At 44.9% G+C, this 26,180-nt stretch overlaps 1 protein-coding gene across 11 annotated transcripts in view; it reads left to right on the top strand.

The window, feature by feature from the left end:
• The window catches only part of Atp9b (ATPase phospholipid transporting 9B), a 193,380-nt gene that overhangs the window by 157,816 nt on the left and 9,384 nt on the right, over positions 1-26,180 (top strand). For 10 of the 11 annotated variants that reach the window (NM_001106130.1, XM_087592286.1, XM_087592284.1 and 7 more), the window contains 11 exon segments: positions 5,643-5,804; positions 6,435-6,527; positions 8,472-8,555; positions 10,493-10,663; positions 14,577-14,675; positions 16,358-16,447; positions 18,689-18,833; positions 19,072-19,136; positions 19,887-20,042; positions 20,205-20,269; positions 22,747-22,855. In NM_001106130.1, coding sequence (NP_001099600.1) covers positions 5,643-5,804; positions 6,435-6,527; positions 8,472-8,555; positions 10,493-10,663; positions 14,577-14,675; positions 16,358-16,447; positions 18,689-18,833; positions 19,072-19,136; positions 19,887-20,042; positions 20,205-20,269; positions 22,747-22,855 — 1,239 coding nt within the window. 11 annotated transcript variants of the gene reach the window in all.

Below are 26,180 nucleotides of genomic sequence, written 5' to 3'. Positions count from 1 at the left end.
CCTACAAATAGTAGAAGTCTTGGGGGAGTCATTTGTAATTCATGAAGGTCCTCTTAGGCACAGATCGTAAGTAGTGTGTCGTCTGCCGCATGCTTATGTCTACTCGGAGGTCTAACAGATAGTGATGTCAGAGCGTCAACCACTGACTTTGTGTGTGTGAGGCAGAACCTATTTACGCCCTGGTCATTGGTTCTTATGATAAGTGATCAATATTTCATTTTCTCTAAGACAGAAGGAAGTTCTGCTTGCCTGTAATTTGTGTCTACAGGCTTAGCATAGCAAACTCAAGCTGAACAATGTTAACTGCTCCACAGAAATCCTTCACAGAGTGAAAATCCCGCTGAGCTGCAGGAAGCCAGCACTGCACTCAAGTCAGGACTGACTCACAAGAGAGCGTAAGCTCAGGCTCAGTGCAGAGGTCATCAACACAAGTGATCAAGGCCTAGCATGACCTCTGCTGACTGCAGACCAGAGGATCGATTGCTGGGGCTCTGTGATGAGTGCTTATTCCTGTAACCTAGCTGTTTAGCAGTAGCATTCCTTCCCCATATGGCTACATTAATTCACATTAGTGAGTTCTCTGTTTAAATATTATTTCAAGATGCAGCTGTCTTTGCCTTGCTCAGCCATTTATATGCAAGAACCATCTAGAATTATTGACAAATCACAAGTAATATTTTATTATTCTAAATGAAGGAACAATATGTCCTTACTAGCGTTGCGTTTGGATTTACCGAAGAACTAATGTCTGTGGAGTGTTGTATTTTTTTAATTCATTTTATTGTGTGCGCCTATTGAAGCAAGACTAATTGTGGTGTTTTGTCAATATATTTGTGAGGAGCAAATCATTGTCAGTGACACAAAGCCTTCACTCTGTGACCTTCAAGACCAATAGAGAATAAATACTGCATAGCCTGTCTGTGAATATTGATTAGCACTTTTCCCAGATGATCAAATTGCATCTTAAGTTAATAATTCTATTAAATTATAACAATGATTGTAATAACCACAATCAAAAATGATGAGATGTCAATGATTAAATTATGATTTATAAAGTACATGGTAAAATATGTTCTCTGAGGGTTACGGCTGGCATCTGTGTGCATAATTGCTAATAGAATAAAAGAAATTTCTGCCAAGCGTTTCAGGAATAGTGGCACAGAAATTTCTAGATAATGGAGTTATAGAGAAGGAGGTTGATAAAATGCTGCCGTAGCCCTGGGACGCACTGGCCTACTCCGTTCCTTAGCTGGGGGATGGGCGTGTGCAGAGGAGGTGCCTGTGACAGCTGTTTAGTGACTGCTAAGTGGCCGGACAGGATCCCACGGGCGCACACTGATAGGTTTTTTTGTACATTCTCATTTTAATTATTCTTGCCTTTGAATTATTATCAATAGTCACATTATGAATTAGAAATTTCAGAAAGCTCAGTAGTCATAAAAATAGTCATTTGAAATATATGAAGCCTTTTACCTCTAGATTATCATTTTATATCTCAGAGAAAAATATCCCAGAGGTTATTTCTTGTTATAATGCCAGGCAGCAATTAATCCCATTTAATATAGATACACACAAGGAGTATTTGATACCCTACTCATAAGTTATTTCATTACCTACGAAATTGCCTTGTAAAATAGACCCAACCGACAGCCTTGGGTGCACAGAAGCAGACAGCAGTGCTGGTTGAGAAATGCATTCTTTTGCCTCTACATTCATGACAGCATCTAAGGGAAATAGGGAAAGGGGGTGCAGGGGCCACAATAGTAAAGCACTTGAACATGATCCCCAGGGCCCTCACCTAGTTTTACAACAAAGTGTTAAAGAAAACTCACATTTTGAGCTCTAGGTATTGGTGATGTTTGATGACCCTGGTGCCCTTTACATAAGAGAATTTAGAATCAAATACTAGGTGTCCAGCACTCCATTAGAGAAGCACGTAAGTCATGACTGTAGAGTGACTATGGAAAAGGACGACGTCCTTTGTAAACACTGAACTGTCACTTGGTAGTCTGCATCAGGGCAAGCACAGTGTGACTTTGGATTCCTTGGGGAAATGGGCAAACAGCACACCCCTGCTTTTACACGAGTCCTCTGTGCTTGCCTGAGGTCTTCTTTTTTTGTTTTGAATCTGGGGAGGCCGCCCTTGGTCACATGGCCTGTGTGTGTTTGTCAGGTGTCTCCACTGAAGGTTTCCATTTCATTTCTTCATTTAACAGGCTTTGATGGTGCACACCTTTAATCCCAGCACCTGGGGAGCAGAGGCGGGAGGATCTCTGTGAGTTTGAAGCCAGCTTGGTCCACATATTGAATTCCAGGAAATAAAGAGAGACCCTGCCTTTTAAAACAAACAAACAAACAAACAAAAAACCCATATTCTTGGTCTGGAAGCTCCATGGACACACCCTCCCACTCCACACACTCTCTGTGATTTATTTAATCAACCATTTACTTCTCACAGTGGATTTCTGGATACTTGTTTTATACCAGTTTAATTCCCATGCTGCTTTCCATGTCTAAGCATTGCCTTGTTTTCTGTGTGCACAGAGATGCTCCAGGCACATCTTTTGTCTAGTTTTGCTCTAGTCTTAGAATCAGTACTCTCTCTAAGGGTGCAAGGTGAAGAGGACCACAGCCCCTCAAGCTCGCACACACGTTTGATAGTGTTATCCATTTCTTAGGTGCCTGCTGGCATGCTCTCCTCAGGCATCCTTTTCTAAAGGATGCTTTATTTTATTGGTGTGGGACATATATTCTATAACCGAGGCTCATCCCCAGCCCCCAGAGTGTGTGCTTTCAATTGTTGGTGTCTGTGGAGGAAGGTAGAGCCTAGCTGCCAGTCTGTGGAGGAAGGTAGAGCCTAGCTGCCAGTGCTGCTGAAAGCTGCTTTGCTTTCGTCTCAGTATTTAATGTCGTCAGATACCAGTCCTAAAAGAACACCTCAGTTTATTTCACATATACAGAGGAAGGTCACTGGAACTCTCCTCTGCTACACGCTTCTCTAGTAACTGCACCAGGCTCCAAGCTCAGCCTGGAGCTGGAGATATACTGAGGATGGGCTTTCTGCCCTGGGAGTCGGCTGCCGGATTTGTCTGTTAAGGAGTAGATCAGCCTAGGTGACAGCAGGCACCAAGGCTCTGCTACGGCTGCTCCCTCTGCACTCACTTGCTCAACTTTACATTATCAAAAGAATTCTGCCCAGTCCCAAGTGCTTAACTGGACAGTAATTAAGGTTTCTGTGTTGTGGAAAATGTAAGCCCTTTGTTTGCTTGGCTGGATATGGCTATGTCATCCTGGGGGTGACTAAACCTTTTGAGTGTAGTAGTGCTGGGCTAGGTGTCAGGAGCTAAACTTAATTTTGTTATAAGCTCCTAACTCAAAGGAACTGTGAAGCCAGGCATAAACTAAATAATACACAGATGTGAGTCACCAAATATAGAAAGCCTGGTCCTGACTGCAGCGGGGCACTGTGAGATGATAGGGTATTCACGGAAAGATGCAATTTACGGGTCACAGTGTAATAGTAACCTTTCACTGTAAATTGAAAATTAACCTTGGCATATTAGATCATTTGCAACTTACGGAGTCATTGTCTTGGGTAGGAAGAGACACTGTGGTCAGGTGCCAGGCTCGCTGTAGCGGGATTGTTAACATCCACCTGCCGCCTCTGATGCTGTAGCTTGGAGCAGGTTTGCTGATGTTCTTGGTTACAGCGTCAGATCACCGTCAGGTGCAGGGCCGCAGAGTAGTCCTGACTCCAGCTTTACGGTAGCACACTGCTGAGCGTGGCGTGTGACCTCTTAGCCAGCAAACAGCACCAGTGCTGAGGGGACAGGTGCTGGTGCTGTTGCTGTGCAGCAAAACACCCGAGACCTGGGCCTAGAAAGCCATTTGACTTCCACAGACACATCCTCTTACAGTCTTGCAGGTCCACATACAGTCTTCTGATGCTTACACCCCTGCCCTCAGGAAAGGTGTCAGGCCACAAAGGTGCAGGGACTTGGCCGCCTTGTCAGAGGCATCCTTAGAAGATAGTCTTTAGCTGTTTCCTCACAAACAGGAAATGACAAAGCAAATAATTTCTAGATGGCAGTTTCTCATAGTACTTGACAGGCACTAAGCATTCTGTTACTGTTCGTGTGATTTGTCTTCTAGGACAAGGGCACAGAGCTCTAAGACTAGCAAATGTACAGAAGTTGTGATTCACTGATTCTATGCTTATTTACAAAAGAGAAAGGCTATCAATCGTGTGTAGAAAGGGGAAAGGAGGACTCAAATTAAGGAGGCAAATTTCTCTGTGTATACAAAAGAGAAATCCAGGGAATTTCTCAAAATCTCTCAAAATCCAGGGGATGGAGCACAATGCCTCTGATGAGGGATGGCCAGGTCAGAGCATAGAAGGTCAGGGCTTGAGCTTACTCTAGCTCCCTGATCTGTCTTCTTTTCTAGTCTAGCCTGCTGAGTCTATTTTGTAACTTGATCATGGTTTCACTTAATGTATCATAGGCTAATAACTCTACTATTCACATTTTAAAAGTATCAAAACATTGTAAAGAAGATAGTTATTTTTCCTAGTGCAATTAACTGCATTTAATTTGTATGACTGGTAACTGCCTAAATCTGTGTGTTTGTCATCTAAAGCAACCCCCATACTTGTGAAGTTCACACTGGTAGGAAGTGTACGGAAGAGCATGCAGACCCCAGGACCGTGTGCATGACGCCTGCAGTGCGGCTGTAGGCCTGTTGTCCATGCCGTACCCCAACAACCCACGGGAAGCATCCCATCTGCCTCAGTAGGGGGCGCCAGACACTGCGGCTGCACTGCTTTCCTCTGTCCCACGTCCCTTTGTGCAAAGATCTTCTGTCTTAAAGCGTGTGCCGCTGTGCGCCCTGGGAGCTCAGCACTGAGGGAAAGGAAACAGAATTTTTCCCAGGTTCTTGGGGGGAAAACTTTTTTGAAAGTATTTTCCAACTGGGTTTCTGGAAATTACCTAGAAACCCTGACTTTCAAATGATTTCTGAGCTTCCCACAAAATGAAAACAGCTTCTGAAGCAAAGGACCGAGGGTCAGCCGTTGTCTGGTAACCACACATGCATCCTGTTGGGGGACCCTCTGCTGCGAAAGTGTCATCCTCACCAGTTTTCCAGGAGGCCACCATTTGCATACACTTTTGATCTTTTACTGGAAGTGTTACTACTAAGTTGTTTCTTAGGGGTGGGCATAGCATCCTGTGACCTTCACAAGACACTAAGATTGAATTCGTGATACCTGGCATAACACAAAATTAAGTTTTCTTGATATTTCTTAAGTTCTCACAGCCTAAGATAAATATTGGCTATACAATGGTAGTAAACTGAAAACAGAGAGTCTCATGGTCTGCAAGAGCTATGCGTGTTCCTGACAGTTTGCGAAGCTGTACCTTCAAGACAGAAGCAAAGGGGACACCCAGAGAGCACCGCAGGAAGCTGTGGCCTTGCTGGGCTGTGCTCATGTTTCTTTGGTTGCTGATAAGGTTATGTACTGTTTGAACTGTCTTTAAATGAGATTGCTTTTAAAGATAACCCCTTTTCTTGAAAAACAGCCATAAAAAACTGCATGTAGTTGTCCCCGGGTGGTTGCTCCTCATACATTCTGGTCTCCTCAGGTGGCACTGGTGCGATGGACAGAGAGTGTGGGCCTCACTCTGGTCAGCAGGGACCTTGCTTCCATGCAGCTGAAGACCCCCAGTGGCCAGGTCTTGACCTACTGCATTCTACAGATGTTCCCCTTCACCTCGGAGAGCAAGCGGATGGGCATCATAGTCAGGGTACGTCATGGCTTACGGCAACTCCCACACATCAGTTACCCAGTCATCTCCAGGCTTTCTACGTAAATACAGAAACTACCCCCAGAAAATTTCAAAGTCAAATATTTACTCAAATACTTTGTGCTTTATTATTTTCTTAAAAACAAACAAAAAACACAGCTGAGAAGCTGATGTGACTCCAATTAATAAAGTCACTCTCCTGGAAATACTGAAGCAGAACAAGTAAAAGACAGTAGTAATTTTTTAATTAAAATTGTTTTGTCCTCAACATAAATTGCATAGCATGATTTATGTCCACAAAGTTACTAATACATACCTTTATTAAAGTTATCTACTCAGTACCAGAATTGTATTTTGGAATTGCACTTGTTAAGCAGTGTTCTGTCACACTGGAGAAACTGAAGAGAATCACTGCTTATGCCAGGCCAGACTGTTTCAAGGGTTACAGTGCTCACTCAGCTCAGGCATTTGCCGACTTTGGGTCTCTCTGCACTGCTGTCTTAGAGCAGTTTCTATAAAGAAAGCCCATGATACATTCTCTAAGACCTGCTTCCTCCAGAGCTGCGTCTTCAGTCCAGTGGCTTCACAAGAAGCAGTGCCGCCCAACTGTCTCTGTTTACTCTACTGCAGGATGAAGCCACAGCCGAGATCACATTCTATATGAAAGGTGCTAATGTCGCAATGTCCACCATTGTGCAGTACAATGATTGGCTAGAAGAGGAGGTAAGCAAGCTATTCTCAGCACCATACAGATGTCTTCGTGAAGTTTAGTAAGGCAGCGACAGAGAAGTAGTCCCTTTCCCACACCTGTAACACTGCCATCACCATTTCAAACCAGAATCCATAGCCAAGGAGCGTATTTCTTTCCCCTAAATTTATTCAAAATGCTTATAGTTCCTTGTAGGTACATATAAAGAAAGACTTAAGAACCCTGGTTAATTATAAAAACTCTGCTTCCTATAGAAATAATTGCTATTTGTATTTATGTATGAAGTGTACAAATATATAAAAGTAGGTCTAAAATAGTGTTGGCTGTATGTAACAAATTAGACTTAATATTGCTAATTTGTCCTCTTAAAAAAAAAAACAGAAGAAAAGATACAGACAAGCAGTCCTATACTATTATTGCTAAACAGATAGATGGTACTCAGCTTTGTGAGGATATAATCGTCACTGTTAAGGCTGGGTATTGATTAGTAATTGGGTTCCGAAGTGAGACTGAGGTAGCTAGGGCTGTGCCTGACTCCGCCCTCCTCTGCACTACTGCAGCTGCCTTAGTCCTTGTTCCTGTTCCACGTAGACCTCACAGACGGTCTGCCAGCACAGCAGCCACACCCGATATGCACGGTGGGCTTAGCAATATGAATCAATAACTCCTTCAGGCCACTTTGATTTCATCAGAGACATGAATAAATTAAACTCCCCGAAGACCTAGTAAAATGCCATAAAAATTACTTTTGGTCATAATGACATGCAATTAATTGTAAAATACTTGTTTAATTTATTTAGCTTTATGAGGTCAAATCAATAAATGTCTTGCCACAGACAGACAATGTCAGATTGCTGTTCAGAAAGATAACTTCATTAAAACCCTATGCACATTTATGTGCTCAACATTGTATTTTCTTTCCATAGATAAATCTTTTACCTCTTCTTCACCAGAATGTGTGTTGTAATTCTGTTGTAGCCCCAAAGCCTTTCACTTTATCAAGCACAAAACAAAATGAAATGATGGTTTAGCAAAATTCCTGGGGGTGTTTCCCGATACGCATATGGATTCAGGCTCCTTCAACCTGACCCCTACCTGTAGTGTGGCAGTGACCCCTTTGTTTGGAAGCCACAGCTTGTTTACAAGTATAGGTGGCATGTCTAGCAGTGGGATTGATGCTGCTGGAGCAGTTTAGATTTTGAAATGGGTCACCAGCTGCCTTCAAACAGGTGCACCTAGAATACAAGCAGCCCTGTACCCCAAGCCTCTTTCTTTACCTTCGCCCCAGCACTCCACTTGTAGTGGATACAGTGTCTTAATCATCATGGTATTATGACATGGTAAATAGGCTAGCATGTTTTATACACCTACCTATTGGATGTATTTCCATTGCCCACTAATTACATCCATAGAATAATGACTTATCTAAGGCCTCCTCCTTCCTTGTCCAGTTTAGACCTGAGCCCCAAACCTGGTGCGTGGGGTTGGTTATCCTGTGTGATCACCCCTGTGCATGTGTGTGGTGCTGTATTTCTGTCAGACACTGGCATGTGACTATACCAGTGGACTAATATCACAGAGTAGCCCTGTTGAAGCAATTTCTATGATGAAACGGAAGCAGTCCCTCTTTGCCCAGGAGCACAGATTGCTGTGGTTGTCCAGCCCACCCATCTTAGGCCTCTGTCTAGTCTGTCTGTCACCCCGTCAGTGGCTCAGTTATGGTAGAGACCTCCTGAGATTGGACAAAGTTGGATAACTTGAAGACACATCCCACATGTCTTCCTAGGCTTTGCTGCAGTCTGTGGCCCTTGATGGTGCCCTGCTTCCTTGTAGCTACCTACAGGGAAGTGAGGACCAGACTGCAGCGCTGCCTGTGAGTGCTCTTGAGGGGACCCCAAGACCTCAGTGCATCAGTTCAGATTCTCTGGGAGCCACAATTAAGAGCCCTTTCCTTACAGTGTGGAAACATGGCACGAGAGGGCCTGAGGACCCTTGTGGTGGCAAAGAGGACTCTGACAGAAGAGCAATACCAGGACTTTGAGGTGAGCTACATCTGTCCTTGCCGTGAAAGTCTCTTCCTCCTTTATGAAAACCGTTTTCTTGATGAAGGCCAACCTTCCTGTACAGGTACAAGGCCAGTGTTTCTGAAGTTTGGGGGCATGGACTATCTTAGTGATTGAGGGCCCTGCGATCATCCCTTCTCTTAATCTGAGTGAAGTTTAGAAACTTCACGAAAGACAGTAGTTCCATTTCCTCAGCAGAAGCTGAGTGTACCTCATCCCTCACTGCTGGTTTTGGAAACAAAGGTGCTGCAGGCCTGTAGCTATATGGATTATGGAATATTTGCACAAAGACAGGTTTAACTATCCAAGCTCCCCAAATCCAAAATGTCCCAGAATCTGAAACTCTTTTAACATGATGTCATTGCTCAAGATGTATCTGACTTGCGAATACTTCAGGTTTCCATATTAGGGAAAATGAAACCAGAGTTCATGTAGTAGTAATTATTAAATACTCGGAGCATGTATACAAAGCATGAACATAGCAGATCACCTGACCCCAAGACCTGATGCACTCCACACAGTGTCTACATGCATGTTTACCTGCCTCCTGTGCCCTCAGAGCTGATATGGTGCAACTCTGAGTCAAACCATGGAAGATGCACATACCATATCCCGTCCCCCTGTCCTCAGATGCGTATACTGTATCCCATCCCCTCTGTCCTCAGATGTGTATACCGTATCCCATCCCCTCTGTCCTCAGATGTGTATACTGTATCCCGTCCCCCGTCCTAAGATGTGTATACCATATCCCATCCCCTCTGTCCTCAGATGTGTATACCGTATCCCATCCCCTCTGTCCTCAGATGTGTATACCGTATCCCATCCCCTCTGTCCTCAGATGTGTATACCGTATCCCGTCCCCTCTGTCCTCAGATGTGTATACCGTATCCCATCCCCTCTGTCCTCAGATGTGTATATCGTATCCCGTCCCCCTGTCCTCAGATGTATATACCGTATCCCATCCCCTCTGTCCTCAGATGTGTATACTGTATCCCATCCCCTCTGTCCTCAGATGTGTATACCGTATCCCATCCCCTCTGTCCTCAGATGTGTATACCGTATCCCATCCCCTCTGTCCTCAGATGTGTATACCGTATCCCATCCCCTCTGTCCTCAGATGTGTATACCGTATCCCATCCCCTCTGTCCTCAGATGTGTATACCGTATCCCATCCCCTCTGTCCTCAGATGTGTATACCGTATCCCATCCCCTCTGTCCTCAGATGTGTATATCGTATCCCGTCCCCCTGTCCTCAGATGTATATACCGTATCCCATCCCCTCTGTCCTCAGATGTGTATACTGTATCCCATCCCCTCTGTCCTCAGATGCGTATACCGTATCCCATCCCCTCTGTCCTCAGATGTGTATACCGTATCCCATCCCCCTGTCCTCAGATGTGTATACTGTATCCCATCCCCTCTGTCCTCAGATGTGTATACCGTATCCCATCCCCCTGTCCTCAGATGTGTATACCGTATCCCATCCCCTCTGTCCTCAGATGTGTATACCGTATCCCGTCCCCCTGTCCTCAGATGTGTATACCGTATCCCATCCCCTCTGTCCTCAGATGTGTATACCGTATCCCGTCCCCCTGTCCTCAGATGTGTATACCGTATCCCATCCCCTCTGTCCTCAGATGTGTATACTGTATCCCATCCCCTCTGTCCTCAGATGTGTATACTGTATCCCATCCCCTCTGTCCTCAGATGTGTATACCGTATCCCATCCCCTCTGTCCTCAGATGTGTATACCGTATCCCATCCCCTCTGTCCTCAGATGTGTATACCGTATCCCATCCCCTCTGTCCTCAGATGTGTATACCGTATCCCATCCCCTCTGTCCTCAGATGTGTATACCGTATCCCGTCCCCCTGTCCTCAGATGTGTATACCGTATCCCATCCCCTCTGTCCTCAGAGCCGATACAGTCAAGCCAAATTGAGCATCCATGACCGGACTCTGAAAGTAGCTGCGGTTGTAGAAAGCCTGGAGAGAGAGATGGAGCTATTGTGCCTCACTGGGGTGGAGGACCAGCTGCAAGCGGATGTGAGGCCCACACTAGAGATGCTGCGGAATGCAGGGATCAAGGTACAGCATGCAGTCTCTGACTGCCAAAACGCTTTCTTACTGAATCAAACTAACACAATGCCCCTTCTCTCTGGCTCTCTTTCCATGTTCAAGACAGCATAGCCTTCCTGAAGCAGAGCTCTGATCTGTCCTCCCTGAAGCAGAGCTCTGATCTGTCCTTCCTGAAGCAGAGCTCTGATCTGTCCTCCCTGAAGCAGAGCTCTGATCTGTCCTTCCTGAAGCAGAGCTCTGATCTGTCCTCCCTGAAGCAGAGCTCTGATCTGTCCTCCCTGAAGCAGAGCTCTGATCTGTCCTTCCTGAAGCAGAGCTCTGATCTGTCCTTCCTGAAGCAGAGCTCTGATCTGTCCTCCCTGAAGCAGAGCTCTGATCTGTCCTTCCGCATAACACATGTACTTCCTGAGAGTCGTCTAGGGCCTGTCAGCTTCTGGCAGGTCTGCACAGCCTTCGGTTCAGCACTTGCCTTGGTGATTGTTTCCTCACCTTCTGTTCAATGTCAACATCCTGCACAGTCAGAACCTGTCCAGAAGCATCTTGTATACTCCCCATAAGAAATCCCCTAGTAAGCATCGGTGGGCCTTGAGTAGATTCAAGTGTCATACTGCATTGCAAGTGGCACTAGTTATGGAGGAGTTCTGTGCAGGAGACACCCAGTGCAGTCTTTGAGCTTCACTTGCTACTGACCACTCACACACTGAGTCTCTATCTGCTCTAGACCTGAGGTAGACAGTTGTTAGGCAGGGTCATTCAGAAGCTATTATCTGCCCAGCTCCCCTATGCTTCTGAAGTAATGTGTGTCCATTCCCAGAGTTAGAAGGAAGGGACTACAGTGAAAAGCTACCCTTGCCCTTCTGCCCAGCCACGAGTGAAGCACTGTCTTTGCTACAGGAATGCCCAAGAATGCCATTCAGGTGCAGAAGTGCTTCTCTCCCTGCACTCCTTGTCACTGCACATGAGTATGTGGCCACTACACAGCTCTCAGGTCCTCTCCTTCTGTCCGAGGTCCTCCCTTTCAGTGCCCAGCTTCCCAGATGCTCTGTGTGCAAACTGGCAGTTGGAATACAGTGTCTGCAAGAGTCCAGTTAACTGGCATGCGTGTCGTGAGTTGTGAGGGCCAGTCCTTTTCCCAGTGGAGTTGGTCTCCAGGGTAGCACTGTCCCTGGAGACATCCTCCCTACCTGCTGCACTGCAGTCCTCTTCCTCGGCAGCTCTTATGGCTAAGTCTAGCACTCAGAGAGTAAATTGTACTTTGTGGGAACTGTCGTCCTGGGTTTAGGGTTAGGACCAGGGTTAGGGATAGGGGTTAGGTGCTGTTAGCCGCTTTCTTAGTTGGTATGAGAAATGTACCACTTGGCTTTGAAAGAGAAACACTCCAGCTGGATGAGGAAGAGAGAGTAAAGGAAGGCCAGAGGCACCGTGGTACCCGGCTCTACTTGGATTGACTACCTGTTCTGAGCACTGAGCAGAGGCCTGGCAAGAGGGGTAGAGCGTCAGCCTTAGTGGTAGCAGAGGCACAGGAGGCTGCACTCAGGACAGCGCCACAAGCAGAGCTCATGCTGGAAAGCCACTCACACTCAGCATCAGCTCACACTCAGCACCTCAGGCGTCTGCGCTCAGCTTTCCTTGCAGCCAACACACTAGGGAAAGAAGTGGTTAGTTAGAAGAGATGACCTGACTGTTTTAAATACCTATAGTCTGCTTTATGACTGTACATGCTAGATTATCAGTTCTAAAGTAGTAAAGTTCCTTGGTATAGAAACGTCATGTATTTGCAGTAATTCTGGGCTCATGACCTGTCTCTACAGCCTTGCCCTCTTAACTCTTCTCTGTCACCACTGACTAGATCCCACTCTGAGGTGTAGTGATTATCAGCCACAGCTCACTGTCCTGAGTGACAGGGATCACTCAGCAGTGGCAGTGCAGACTGTGCTTCCCCGGCTTATGATAGTAATACTTTATCACTGGGGGTGCAGCAAAGCGAATGAGAGTCCGCTGATTAAGCAGAAGAGCACAGGATTACACCACTAGGGTGATCAGTGTGCCACCCCGTCATCTCTATTTCCTGTTTCCACAAGTACATCTTTCTGCATGATAAAGAATCCAAGAGACTCGGATGACGGCGAATTAGTGTGCATGGCTGTCTTGTCCTCTGTATAAATGCCCTGATCGTTCTACTGCTTTATAGTCCTGGCCTTTGAAAACTTTTTCCACTCACGATCCCTTTTTGCCTGAGAGAACTGTTTTTACATGACCCTAAGTCAGTGGTTCTCAACCTGCGGGTGGCAACCCCTTTGAAGATCATGTATCAGATAAGTACACTTCAAGTCATAACAGTATCAAAATTACAGTTACGAAGTAGCAATGAAAGAAATTTAAATTGGGGTTCACTACAACATAAATAACTGTATTAGGGGGTCTCAGCATTAGGGAAGTTGAGAACCATTACCCTAAGTAGAATTAAAAACCAAATATTTACTGATGATAAATGATAAATTTATTTTAAAATAATTCTTTAGTCATATGATTTTACCATTAAAGACAAGTAAATTTGCATACTGATGAGACCAATGTCCTTATTTTATACAGTTAAGCCTTGGCTGACTGTTTGGTAGAGCAGTGCGTACACAGTTACTCTGCAAATACCACTTTACGATAAGTACATTGTGAAGGAGCAGAGGTTTATTTAGGATGATTTCAAAAATTGGGAATTCTGTCCCAAATTTAAGCCAAAATTGAACAGTTTTTTTGTGTGTGTGTGAAACTCACACCAACAATTCAAACAATTTTTAAAATAAAACATTGTTAGCACAGTACAATCCAAACATATACCAAATACTTACATACTGAGGAATGACAGTCATATTGTATTGGCAGTCTTTATTTTCACAATTATTTCACATGTTTTTGAAATAAAAAGTTTGTACAGCAAGCCGCGTACTTCATAACGTTCAGTAGTCTAGAGCCCAGGCCACAGAAGTCGTGGACGTTGCATAGCATGGGGTGTGCACAGTGCAGAGTGTGTATTGTGTGGTCAGAACCGAGGCTGCAGGGCATCCCAGCCGGCACTGCCAGAAGCACTGCAGCTTCCTTATGCATTTGACTCTAAATTACTTTTTGGTCATTGCATGTTCAGAGACTTCTTTGTTAACCTTTTTTTTTTTTTTTTAAACAACCCTTACCAGTGGTCATGTGACTGCATACACAATGCTAACCCACAGTTCAGCAGCTGGAGTCCGAGTGTGTGCCTTCACAGTGTGTCTGCATGTGTGTGCAGTTTAATGTTGAAGGAGCACTTTGATGCCTTAGTTGATAAAAGTCCATTTCGTCTCGTGCATGGCCCACTGCCTGCTTGAACTTCACTTCCCAGCTGAAGAGCGATGTTGAAACAAAGGTCTGTGTGGTCTCTGGCTCTGTGCTGCTTCCTGACATCCTCAGGCTTCTGCCTTAGTCTCAGCTGTTTGTCTGAGCACCGCTTTCTGATGACTTCTCCCTACACAAGTCAGTACCAAACACAAGCACAGTGGCTTTCAGCCACTTTTAGGTGCACAGTTGAGTTCATTTTCCGTTCCGCAGCCATTGCTATCATCATCTGCGTAATTCTTCATTTTCCCAACCTGAAACTTCCCTGCTCACGCTCCCACTCCTTGTCCCTACGAATATGGTTTCTCTGGACACCTCATATATGTGGAATTACATAGTATTTGTCCTTTTGTGTCTAGTATAATATCCCCAAGGACCTGTCAGAATTTGTCTCCATTTTAAGGATCAGTAAAGTGACATTTCATTTCTCCATAGACTCATCTTATCCCTGTTGAGAAAATCCTGTAAATGTGGTGTGCAAACATCTGTGCACAGGGACACTTTAAAGAACTAGAAATGCAGTACTGAGGTTCACAAGCTTTGCTTTATTTCTCAGATTTGGATGCTAACTGGCGATAAACTGGAAACAGCTACTTGCATTGCCAAAAGCTCACACTTGGTGTCCAGAACACAAGACATTCATATTTTCAGACCAGTAAGTAGATTCCTAAATCACTTTGAATTACTAAATGATTTTTTTTTTTGGTTTGAAGGGTTGAAGTTTATTTTGTTTTATGATCCCCCCACCTCCGTACAAGGTTTCTCTGTGTAGCTCTGGCTGTCCTGGAACTCCCTGTGTAGACCAGGCTGGCCTTGTACTCAGAGATTCACCTGACTCTCCTCCTAAGTACTGAAATTAAGTAATGGTGGACACACCACATGGAGCTGAGTCATAGAGTGTTTTCTCTTACAGTTAAATGTACTTACAGTAGCTGCTGGACGTCTCTTAAGTCCATGTTGGAGATGCTTTCTTACTCTATAAATGCGTGTTGAATGACTGAGATTTTTTGGTGGTAAATAGGTTGCAAGTTAGGAAGCATTTTTCTACTGCATGAATCATTTTTGTTACTCCCTATTGTAGTAGTCATACTGAATAATTTTCTCCTCAACTTAAAGAATGTATGTTGCTTTTTAAGCATATGTTCCTTGCTAGCTTTACCACTAGTACAGAGGCAGCTCCCGTGCAGGGAGGCTGGACCCAGAGCAGAAGCCCCTCAAGCCCACTGCCATTTCAGATTAGAAGCTCTTCTGTGATTGAACAGGGAAAGTGATGGAAGGGAGCTGAATGCATGTGTTTACTGTACATACTAAGAATAATGAGTTTAATTCAAACAAGAAGTAGAAGTTCCTTGGGTCATGATTGATGGTGGGCAGGCAGACACCATGTGTCTCTAGCTGTCTGAATAAAGTGCTTGCACCTACAGAAATGGTTATTTCAGTATCATTTACATGTAAATGTATTTTATTTTGAAACATCAGAATCACAAATTATGCCCTGCAGACTACTATTTGCAATTAAATTATTAATGCTTCTGATAAAACTTCCGATCAATTTTTGTTGACTTTTCAGAGTTATGGCCCCACAAATTAAAATTTTCACAATAAAACCTACCTACTTAGGGATGAGTCGGAGATTAACTTGGATCATGTGAAACTTTTAATTTATTTCACTCCTATATCATTTCTTTTATGCCCCATAAAATCTTCACAGAATGCATGTGCAAAGCCAGCGCATTGATTCCTGGCATATCTTCACTCTAAAATTAGTATTTCCAAATAGCAGTTTAAGCAAAACATGGATGGGGTGAGTTGAAGCTCATGGCAGAGAACATAGAAGCAACTTCACGGATTATTTTGTATCACTCCACTTGTTATGAAGAAACGTGTTTAAATGGTACCCCAGTTTATATAATTTCTTGTCTTTTACTTGATGTATGAGAAAGGGAAGCTCAACTTCCATGGGCCCTGGTATTCCGATTTATAATTCTCTACAGCTATGTTTGTGATGTTATAAACCAATAATTTTCAGCACTGCTCCCAATACCCACTTATCCCAACACCAGTTTAATAAATCATCTTATAGAAAGTGTAGGAAATGCATGGTCATTACTTTCTTCTGAGAATGTTTTTTGACAGTAGTATCCTTCACGTGCTTTTGTGACCACGATTCCGAAACCAGTCCCTGTGAGAGGTGCGTGCATGTTACAGGACTTCTGTTCAGAGCTTTAGCCCCTGTAGGCTCTAAAGAGTTCCTAAAGGATCCTACTGCGATTCCTGGAAAATGTCTTGTTTATTACCTGCATTTTTAATTCATGATTTTTTTTTCCTCCAATGAAGGTAACCAATCGGGGAGAGGCCCATTTGGAGCTGAATGCATTTAGAAGGAAGCATGACTGTGCACTGGTTATATCTGGGGACTCTCTGGAGGTAAGCCTTAGTGTGTATATAGGTACTAACCCTGTACATGCATGTGCATGTACTAACTGTGTACATGCACCTCTGTCTCCAGAGGTCAGACTAGTCTATAATAGTGTGTATCTTAATTCTAAGATAGGACTGGTCAGAAGTACCATATTCTATTGGCCATCTGTCACTTAAGACTGATCTCTGATTAAGTGTGTGTCTGCCTGTCTTTCCAGGCCAGTGAACCAGGGGTCTTGGATGACCTACTCCTCAGCAGCCTAACCAGCCACTCCTGTCGTGGCAGTTGTGAGGGTTTTTTTCTTGTACCTATGTAGAATATGAGACTGCTGGACACTCAGTCCTAGTCCTAAGGACATGTGGCAGCCATCCCTGATGCATCTTCTGTCCCTTCCTGTTTAGAAGCTGCTTAAGTTAAGCAGTTCAAGGCCCTGTTCTGGTTCTGGGTCCACTGGTCATTGTTAATAGCATCAGCCTCCAGTGGTCACGACATTTACCCACATACATATTCTGTGTTTGTCCAAACCACTGTTTCTGTGCGTGTGGGACAGATGCTACCTAAGAAGAGGTAGTGGCCTCCAGTTAGTTTCCTGTGTTGTTAGTCCCTATTGTAAGTAGGCATGCTACATAATTTTCTACTCAACTTACTAAAACCGTATGTTGCTTTTTAAACATACATTTCTTATTAGCTGCACCCGTGGTACAGAGGTTGCCTGTGGCATTATTCAGATTCTCACAACACTTCAGAGTGTAGGGCCCTACGGGAGACTGCAGGAAAACCCATGTGGGAGAGGCCACTGGGCAGTTGTTATTTGTCCTTAACCATGGTTTTCAGCCCCATGGACACATGGCTGAGACACATGCCAGCTTCTCCTGTGCTACCTGCTGCCATCCTCCTCTTAACACACTTAGGACCCTGGGCCTCATACTGTAGCATATTGTACCAGTGTCCTCAGAGCTACCCTGCAGTTCTTTCAAGGTTTGGTAAGGGCTGACAGCTCCATCCCCTCCTTGCTGACACCTCCCAGCATAGCTAACTGTGACTCTGGTGCATCGGTGCCTCAGGATCGGAAGATGCCATTCACTTTGTGTTTTTTATATTTTAATATGTTTCAAATAGTCTTTTCTATTTATCAATTTCTTTAATTTGCTTTTCTTATATTCTATGTGTTCTGAAACACCGTTTAAGTAGCTAACAGAAAGCACACCTCTTACAGGAAAGGGAAAGCTGTAGAAGAAGTCACACCAAAGGCACAGGTTAAGACAGGTGTAAGTGTGTGAAAATGAGTGCTGGGAGGCTCCCAAGGCAATCCTTGAATGTGACCGCAGGCACCTTCATCCTCTGAGCAGAGAGAAACAGGAGAACAGAGTGGCTACAGGCTCCGCTCAGGCACACAGGGAGAAGCAGGGTGCATGAATCCTGGCTACAATTGGAGGAGTTTTCCACAGCTCCTGGCAGAGTGTACACCTTCTGCCCACCACGGATCTGGCAGTTAGGTCTCTGGGTCTCTCTTCTGTTGATAGCCTTCAGGGCCACAGGACCTGAAGACCCACTCTTCCAGTACCTGTCCCTTCATGACAAGAAGATGCTAGAGTTCCTGGAGAATGAATAAGACTTTGTCCCTGTAAGACAGGACTGTGGGATTTTGGATTTTCGGTTTCTCAAAGAACTTAGTTCTCAAAGACAGAGAACTAAGAACTAGAACTGTCACTTTGAAAGGCCTTGAGTATCTGATGTCATGGGTCAAACCAAGATCTTTATCAGCCGCATGCATGCCTGGGAAACACCGAAACCAAGTACAGGCAGAATTTGTTGTATACTGGTTCCAGGGGAGTACACACATTTTTTTTTTCCAGATCTGGGGACCGAACCCAGGGCCTTACACTTGTTAGGCAAGCACTCTACTACTGAGCTAAATCCCCAACCCCAAGTACACACATTTTTCAATCACATCTGCCTGGCGAATGTCCTGAAGCCACTGAGCCTGTCCTCTGAGCTGTCTCCACCCACAATGCAGTACCTTTAGGAGACTTTGCACTCTTTCCTACTAGCGGCCTGGCCACCCCTGCTCATCTTCCCGTCTTGCCCTCCTGAGCAACTGAACCCTCTGCCCCAGGACAGGTTATGCTGTAGGGTTAGGCGGCACAGTGTGTTCACTGGAGGGGCTGAGGCTTTCCTGCAATTCTGCTTACTTCCGCTTGAGCCCAGGGGTGTGCAGACAATAGAGTCACAGCACTGTCCCCTAGGTCTGCCTGAGGTACTACGAGCATGAACTTGTGGAGCTGGCCTGCCAGTGCCCTGCTGTGGTCTGCTGCCGCTGTTCACCCACGCAGAAGGCCCACATCGTGACCCTGTTACGCCAGCACACCAGAAAGCGCACCTGTGCCATCGGTGAGCTCACCCAGCTTCAGCCAGGCCGGGACCCGGGGCGGGTGGTGGGATGGGTTCCATCTTCCGGTCAGCAGTGGAATGTGAAAATAGCCAACTCTTTAGCATTTACAGGTCAATTGTTATGTCCCTAAAATTGATTTCATCTGTGTTACAGGAAATTGTTAATAGTCCCTAACAGTAGTACATAATACAAAACAGAAAGACATTTATTTACTCTCCACCCCTTGACACCTCTCAGGTGACGGAGGGAATGACGTGAGCATGATCCAGGCAGCTGACTGTGGGATTGGAATTGAAGGGAAGGTAGGTCTGTGCTCTGTCCTCACGTCCTGCCATGTGATGCTGGCAGACAGTAGGACACTAGCAGCCTTCCCAGCTGCCTGGGCGTCTCTTAGGAACTCTGTCAGGTCCTCTGCACCTAGACCCAGGTCCGTGTCACCACTGCCCTCTCTGCCTGTTTTGGCCTCCTCCCTCTTCCCTGCTCACATGCTTCACTCTCTGGAGGCGTCCCTCTCTCCTGCCAATTAAGCCACAGATGACGACATTTGTGTTTGTGTCAACTTTGGTTGTTCCTGAATAGTCACCCAAACACAAATACACACGGCAAGACCTAGAAAACTTGTACAACTTGACTTTGGCTTTTCCCTTGACTGGTCTGTTCTACTCTCCTTGATAGCTTTGAAAAATCAGAGGTAGATTTTTTTTTTTAGATTACGGTTTAGAGAATTGTCTTGATGTAGCCTGGGACCATGTGATAGGGTAAGGTGACCCCATAGCCAGTGCTAACCTCTCCCTTCCTATTTTCTATGTGGCTAATAGATCAAAGCCCCTTTCTTGTGAGCAGCCGATGTCTATGTGTGTGCACAGGCTGTAGTACAGCGTCCTCTACCTCACCCACACTGTCCGTACAGACAGACGGATGCCATCCTGGGTGATGCTCTGGGTGTCAAGCAGACACTGCCCCTAGCGTCTTAGTTCATATGAGCTCTAAAACTCAGCTTCATGTGGTTCTCAGTATGTGATGTTTCTCAGAGGCTCTTTGTGTTTCTTCAGGAAGGGAAACAGGCTTCACTGGCAGCGGACTTCTCCATCACACAGTTCAGACACATCGGCCGGCTGCTCATGGTGCATGGGCGGAACAGCTACAAGCGGTCTGCAGCACTCGGCCAGTTTGTCATGCACAGGGGCCTCATCATTTCCACCATGCAGGTATCAAGCCTGTGCGCCGTCCTGCAGCAGGCAGTGGCTTCTCTGAGGGCTGTGGCAATGTCGTGGGAGGTCCACTGGATGTCATCGTGCTGTAGTGAGATCCCTCTGTAAAGATGGTACGAGTGTAGCGCTGGTGTCACTTACCATGTTCTGTCTTTTAAGGCTGTGTTCTCCTCGGTCTTCTACTTTGCATCTGTCCCGCTGTACCAGGGATTCCTTATGGTAGGGTAAGTGAAACAGATGTTCTCAGTGCCTCTCAGCCTCGTGTATGTGAGAACTTTTATTTAAAAAAGATGTGGAGCGTATTGAGTAGTACTTTAGGTGTTCGGGGTAATTCTTTGCATATAGACATTTAAGGTGACTTAACTGCTATGAAATTTTATGTTAAGTTTGAAGAAACTTGAAAAACACCTGTACGCATATGCCTTTGAAGACTGTGCTAAGTTTCTCATTAGACTTTGTATTCTTGGGGAAGCCATAATTTGTGTCAAGGACCACGGCAGATCTGAGGTTTTATAAAAGGGCCCCGTAGCATAATGAGAGGGGCAGAACCAAGGGACGGGTACATGCCAACACTGCCATCAGCAGGGGTTGGAGCTGCAGGCCACAGCTGTAGGCCTCCTGAGCCTGCCCTGTCCTAGTGGGAATATGACTTTACCATGAGGGAATGGGACCAGCCACCATCCAGGAAACGAGATAGAAAGCAATGGGAGAGACATGACTAGTCTGTCCTAGCAGCGACAAAGCCCTGCATTCAAAGGCAGCCACTGAGAAGAAACCTTGGACAAGTTCTTCAAAAGCATAGTGGTGCACGTGCCAAGATGATACTGTCAACCAAGTGTGAAAAGGAAAACTCCCTCTAAGTAAAGAAATAGTAACTTCTCCCATCTTCTTCCTCAGCTGTTACACCTAGAAATCATAGAAGTATTAGTGTTTCTGTGTGACCACAGAATAAAGCTCTCCCTGCCACTTTCTGTGCCCATTAAGACTAATAATGCATCTCAAACCAGGGCTCCAGCTTATGGTCAGAAAGCACCTGAAAAGTAGCCCTGACCATAGTGTTGCCCCCACTTGCGGCCATCCTGCTGTCCCTGTGAGCCTTGTGAGATTTGGGCTCCTGCTGGGTCAGATGGAGGGCTGGCATGGGTGCTGTCCTCCACTGCAGTCACACCAGCCCCTTTTTCTACGGTATTCTGCTACTCTCCTGCCCAGTAAAGGGCAGACAAAGCCAGACCTCCCACCTGCCAGCTGGTCCAAGTACATCCTGAGTACATGTGACCCCCTCCCAGAATTCTCAGTAACTTTAGCCAAAACAGGCGAGTTATGTCTTTGTTAAGGGCCTGTGAGTCACCCATCCTCTGTCAGAATCTGCTCTCTGTGGTGAGTGCTCTGTCTCTCTGGGCTTCCTGCCGTCTTCCATCTCACCGCATCATCAAAGCAGAACTACTTCTGGGACTGTGTCTGCACAGCAGCATGTCTTTTCCCACAGCACAGACACCCTCTTTGAAGGATCTGTGTGGGCTTCTGGGAAACCAGTGTGTTTCTGACCACATTAAGTGACCTCACATCTCAGCGCAGATGTGTTGGTTTCCTCCCACCATTAGTAGCTATGGCCCTGTCAAGTGTTCATGCTCTCCTGAACCTGTCGGATCCAACAGGATTATAAGGAGCTTCAGGTAGGATTGTACAGATAGGCTGTTTGCAAGTGCTTGGCACAGAGTGCAACACATCACAGACATGCAAAAGAAGCTAAAATGAGCAAGCCTTTGCTGTGTGACCAGAACCTATTGTCGTGACACTGCATCCCAAAGGAGTGACAGATCATCTGCACAAAAATGGAGACAGACTGATGAGAGTGGTGCGTGTCTGTAAATAATCCCAGCACTTACTAGACTGAATCAGGACAAATGGAGGCCAGCCTGGGCTATGTAGTAAGTTTCAGTCTAACCTTGGCAACAGAGTATGACCCTGTATCAAAAAGGAAGGGGAAGGAGTGGATGTTTATACCAGTTTTATTTTAATAACCCAAGTTGGGAATGACCAATATATATTTACACAAATGAAGACGTGGTTCAGCAACTGTGGCTTGTCCACCATGAGACACCATTAAATTGTAAGAAAGGCCCTGTGTAGGCCCACAGCATAGATCTCCAAGGCATGGAATCTGGAAAGCCACCCATAAAACTTACTTTCTACCTAAGTCTCCACAGTAGACCTATAATCTAGAGAGGTGAGGGGGTCGGGGGGGGGAGGAGAGAGAGAAAGAGACACATTTGAGTGCTAGTGTGAAGAAGTTAAGATTTCTCTGTATTAGATGGTTGCCTGTGAGTCTGCGGGGATCATCCAAAATTTAACAAGAAAACTGGATATGATGGTACAGCACCATGTAATCCCAGCTGAAGGAGGCTGAAGCAGGAGGATCACAAGGCCTGCCTTCCTTCTAGGAAGTTACTCTGTGTCCTTGGCTGTAAGAACCCTGTTTAAAAAGCAAAGGTTAATGAGAAAACGTTGATCTTAAATGGATGCTTTTCTCTGTGTTTGTGGTTTATACAGCAGGCTGTGCTGCGTTTGGTACCTAAGCTCCAGAGTAAGATTTTGTTTTCTGTTTTTTTGAGAGTTTGACTTCCCTGTGACCCTAGAAACACGGTCAGAGTTGTGTCACAAGCATCTATTAGGTTAAACTCACTCGGTCTTGGTTTTCTAGGTATGCAACTATCTACACCATGTTCCCGGTGTTCTCCTTAGTGTTGGACCAAGATGTAAAGCCAGAAATGGCAATTCTCTACCCAGAGCTGTACAAGGACCTCACCAAGGTAGGACCCCAGTGCTAGTCTTGTCCAGTGAGAGCACACCAGAGCTGGTCTTTTGTGTGTTCCAGCAAAGCAGAGACAGAAGCCTCAGATAACATACACCCTGACATTTGGCAAGCTTAGGAAAACATATTTTAAAATATCCTTTTTTAAAAAAAAAGTTTTCTACTCTTGTAATAGTCATGTGATATTATACATAAGAATTTAACAGAGTTTTGAACCATTTATGGAACTTTTGTGAATTTAGCAAAGACATCCAGGCCTGTGTTTGGATTCTTTTAAAGGACCCTCCATAGCTATGGCTCTGCCTGCCTAGCCTAGTATCGCCTTTAACCCAGTGCATAATTAGCGCTCTCCAGAGTCCTAGAGTTCCTGGCTGGGGTGGCCTGGCATCCCTAGGTCTCTAGTTGTGGGTTTCAGAATTACACTTGAAAGTGCTTCTCACTCCTGACCCGGGAACATGCGCTCTTCTGTGGGGACAGTGCAAAGCATGCTCTGCCCAGCAAAGACTGCAGCTCCCGTCCCGTGAGAGGCCACGCTGACTTGGAACTGTTAAGCTGTTCCTAAGGGGGTTGAAGTTGGATGTGTGACATGAACGCATATTTTTAAAGCCAGAAACAATGAGGGCAAGGGTAGTAGAGTAGCTGAGCCCTGCACGTATAAATTATTGTAACTTCAGAATTTTCTGCATAGCTAGCTTTTCCTAAACTGGCACAGAAGGAAAAAAAACAGCAACTTTCAATTAAATTTAGGTTTTCAGTTGATAACCAGAAATTTTCAACTCTGATTTTAAAGCAGTAGCAATATGGTACCGTGAGAAGGAATTAGTTGCTTCCCAGCTGACCGTTAGCACATTAGATGTAACCTTGCTAACTGCTAACAAGCCAGACTGTAACCCAGCAGGCTGCTAGCCAGCAGGCCAGACTGTAGTCATCCGACCATCAGCTCACCGGATAGGTGTGGGGTAAATCACATTACTTTGGGGGTTTCATGATATTAGTATAAAGACCAAATTTGTAAAACTTAAAGCCTCTTAAAAGAGCTATAAAGTATCCAAATAATTCTATTTTCATATTAAATAAATCTTCACTGTGATCCCATAAGTAAGTTATAAATGTGAGCTATTGTCCTAGTGATAACATAGTTGTAGCTTCCATGATTTATACATATTACAGCGAGAAGGAACATTTGAGTCTAGAATCCTAAAAGAGACCATTGTCATAGGGATCATGGGGAGGTCATAGAAACAAAAACTGTAGGAGGTTACTGCAAATAATTAAGAGTTTTAGTAACTCATGCATTTCCTTATCTCCAGAAATACTGCAAATGCTTGGTTAACAAAAGGTTGGTAGAAGCCAGCTTTTGATACAAGTTTAAATACCCCAGTCTCCTGCCCTACCCTCTCTATATCCAGACAGTCTGCATCCCATTGGAGTTAGGACACCTTGATTCATGTTCTCAGAGTGATGGTGCAGGCTCCTGGGCATTAGCGTGCCTTCATCACTTGTGAAGACCTAGACCTTGTAAGGACCAGCCCACATCAGTACAGGCGTCTAACTCTTGTCACTAGTGACAAGAATAGGTAACTCAGTCTCAAGCTGTATACTCAAGCTCACACTGGGTAAGCACAAGGAGTTTCATGTGCAGTCTGAACTGTGTTACATCCCAGTCAAGTTTCCGGTTCTGTAAAGGTCAACAAAGTAGAATGTTTCAATATCCCAGACTGATCCCTGCCTTACTTTAGCAATTCAGCCCCCATTGTCTCTAAGTCCTCTTGTTCCATGATCCAGAAATCTGTCAGTTTTATCTTTGTACTATCTGTTTTGTTAAGATGTGATGATCTACTTCAAATTCTTGTCCTCATTGTTTCTGGCTTTAAAATTATGCTTTGACATCACACACATCCAACTTCCAACCTCCTTAGGAACAGCTTATTCTTTTTTTTTTCGGAGCTGGGGACCGAACCCAGGGCCTTGCGCTTCCTAGGTAAGTGCTCTACCACTGAGCTAAATCCCCAGCCCCATGGAACAGCTTATTCTTAAGAGCACAGTTCCCAGTCAGTGTGGCCTCTCACAAGGATGGCAGCTGCAGTTGCTGGGCAGAACACAAGACCGGGCCTGGTATGGGCTTTGTAAACCTTGAAACCCATGCATGTCCTCCAACAAGGCCATACTTTCTAACCTTTTACAAAGAGAAACTCCATACTAAGTGTTCAAATTTGAGCCTATGGGACATTTTGTTTGAAGCCACCACATCCTGTCTTCTATGTGTACTTGATGACTTAGTCATTTAGTCAAGAATGTAAACAGTACAAGCATTTTAGATCCATCTTACTGCTCTGGTCGGATTGAGCTCTACCTGCCCCTTCTTATGTGTCGCCACGCATGTTTTAGGCCTTGAAGATGTAACTGTATCTATCTGCTCACTAGATAGTTGATGAATGAATGAAGGAGTAAATATAAGTCAACTACATAAAAAAGCAACATTTCCTTCATTAAAAAAAAAAAATACCAGCTTGCTCTCCTTACAAAAAATAATGTATTTGTAACTGAAGTACTTCTTGTCTGTTTTTGAAGCCCAGTCACGCTCTGAGATATTAAGCTTTGGTTATTGTGAGTTCACTCAATCTTGGGATACCCGTCAAACAGAAAATCGACATGCCCATGCCTCTCCTAGCACTTCAAGCTTCTCCACGTGTCCTGGATGGACGGACAAACAGTGAGGGAGCTAGCGAGTCCGAGAACAGGGACAGTGGCATGGCTCACAGCTCACAGGGTGCCTCACTGCTAATGGCAGACTTAGTTTGGTTTTAACCATTTGCAAGGAGACCCAGTAAGTAATTGCGGCTGGCCCTTCTTATGAACCTTGCAGCTGTCACTTCTTCTCTTCTGTAAAATATTCCCAACGTGATTCTGTCTTTTAAAATGTGTGATTTTTAAAATAATGCTTTCTTTTTTAGACAGGGTTTCTCTGAATGACCCTGGTTCTCCTGGAACTCACTCTGTAGACCAGGTTAGCCTCAGACTCAGTCATGCCTGTGCCTCAGTGTGCACCACCCCCTGGCAAAGGCACAATTTTAATTTCCATAATTATTTTGAAATCTCAAAAGTAAAATCTATTATGTTATGTGATTTCTAATTCTTAAATTCTAGCAAGAGTTAGATATAAAAATAATACCAATATTAGCATTATTAAACAAGCAAATCACTCTAGTGTAATTCTGATAAGACATTGCAAAAAGCATACATGGGAACTGTGACACACTTTTGGAAGAACTTTGATTTAGAGACTGGACTTCATTGAAAATTGACAAACCGGCTCTAAGATT

Source organism: Rattus norvegicus, chromosome 18, assembly GCF_021556685.1.
Source record: "Rattus norvegicus strain SHRSP/BbbUtx chromosome 18, alternate assembly SHRSP_T2T, whole genome shotgun sequence".
Lineage (NCBI taxonomy): Eukaryota > Metazoa > Chordata > Mammalia > Rodentia > Muridae > Rattus > Rattus norvegicus.
This window is presented reverse-complemented; position numbering and strand designations above follow the sequence as displayed.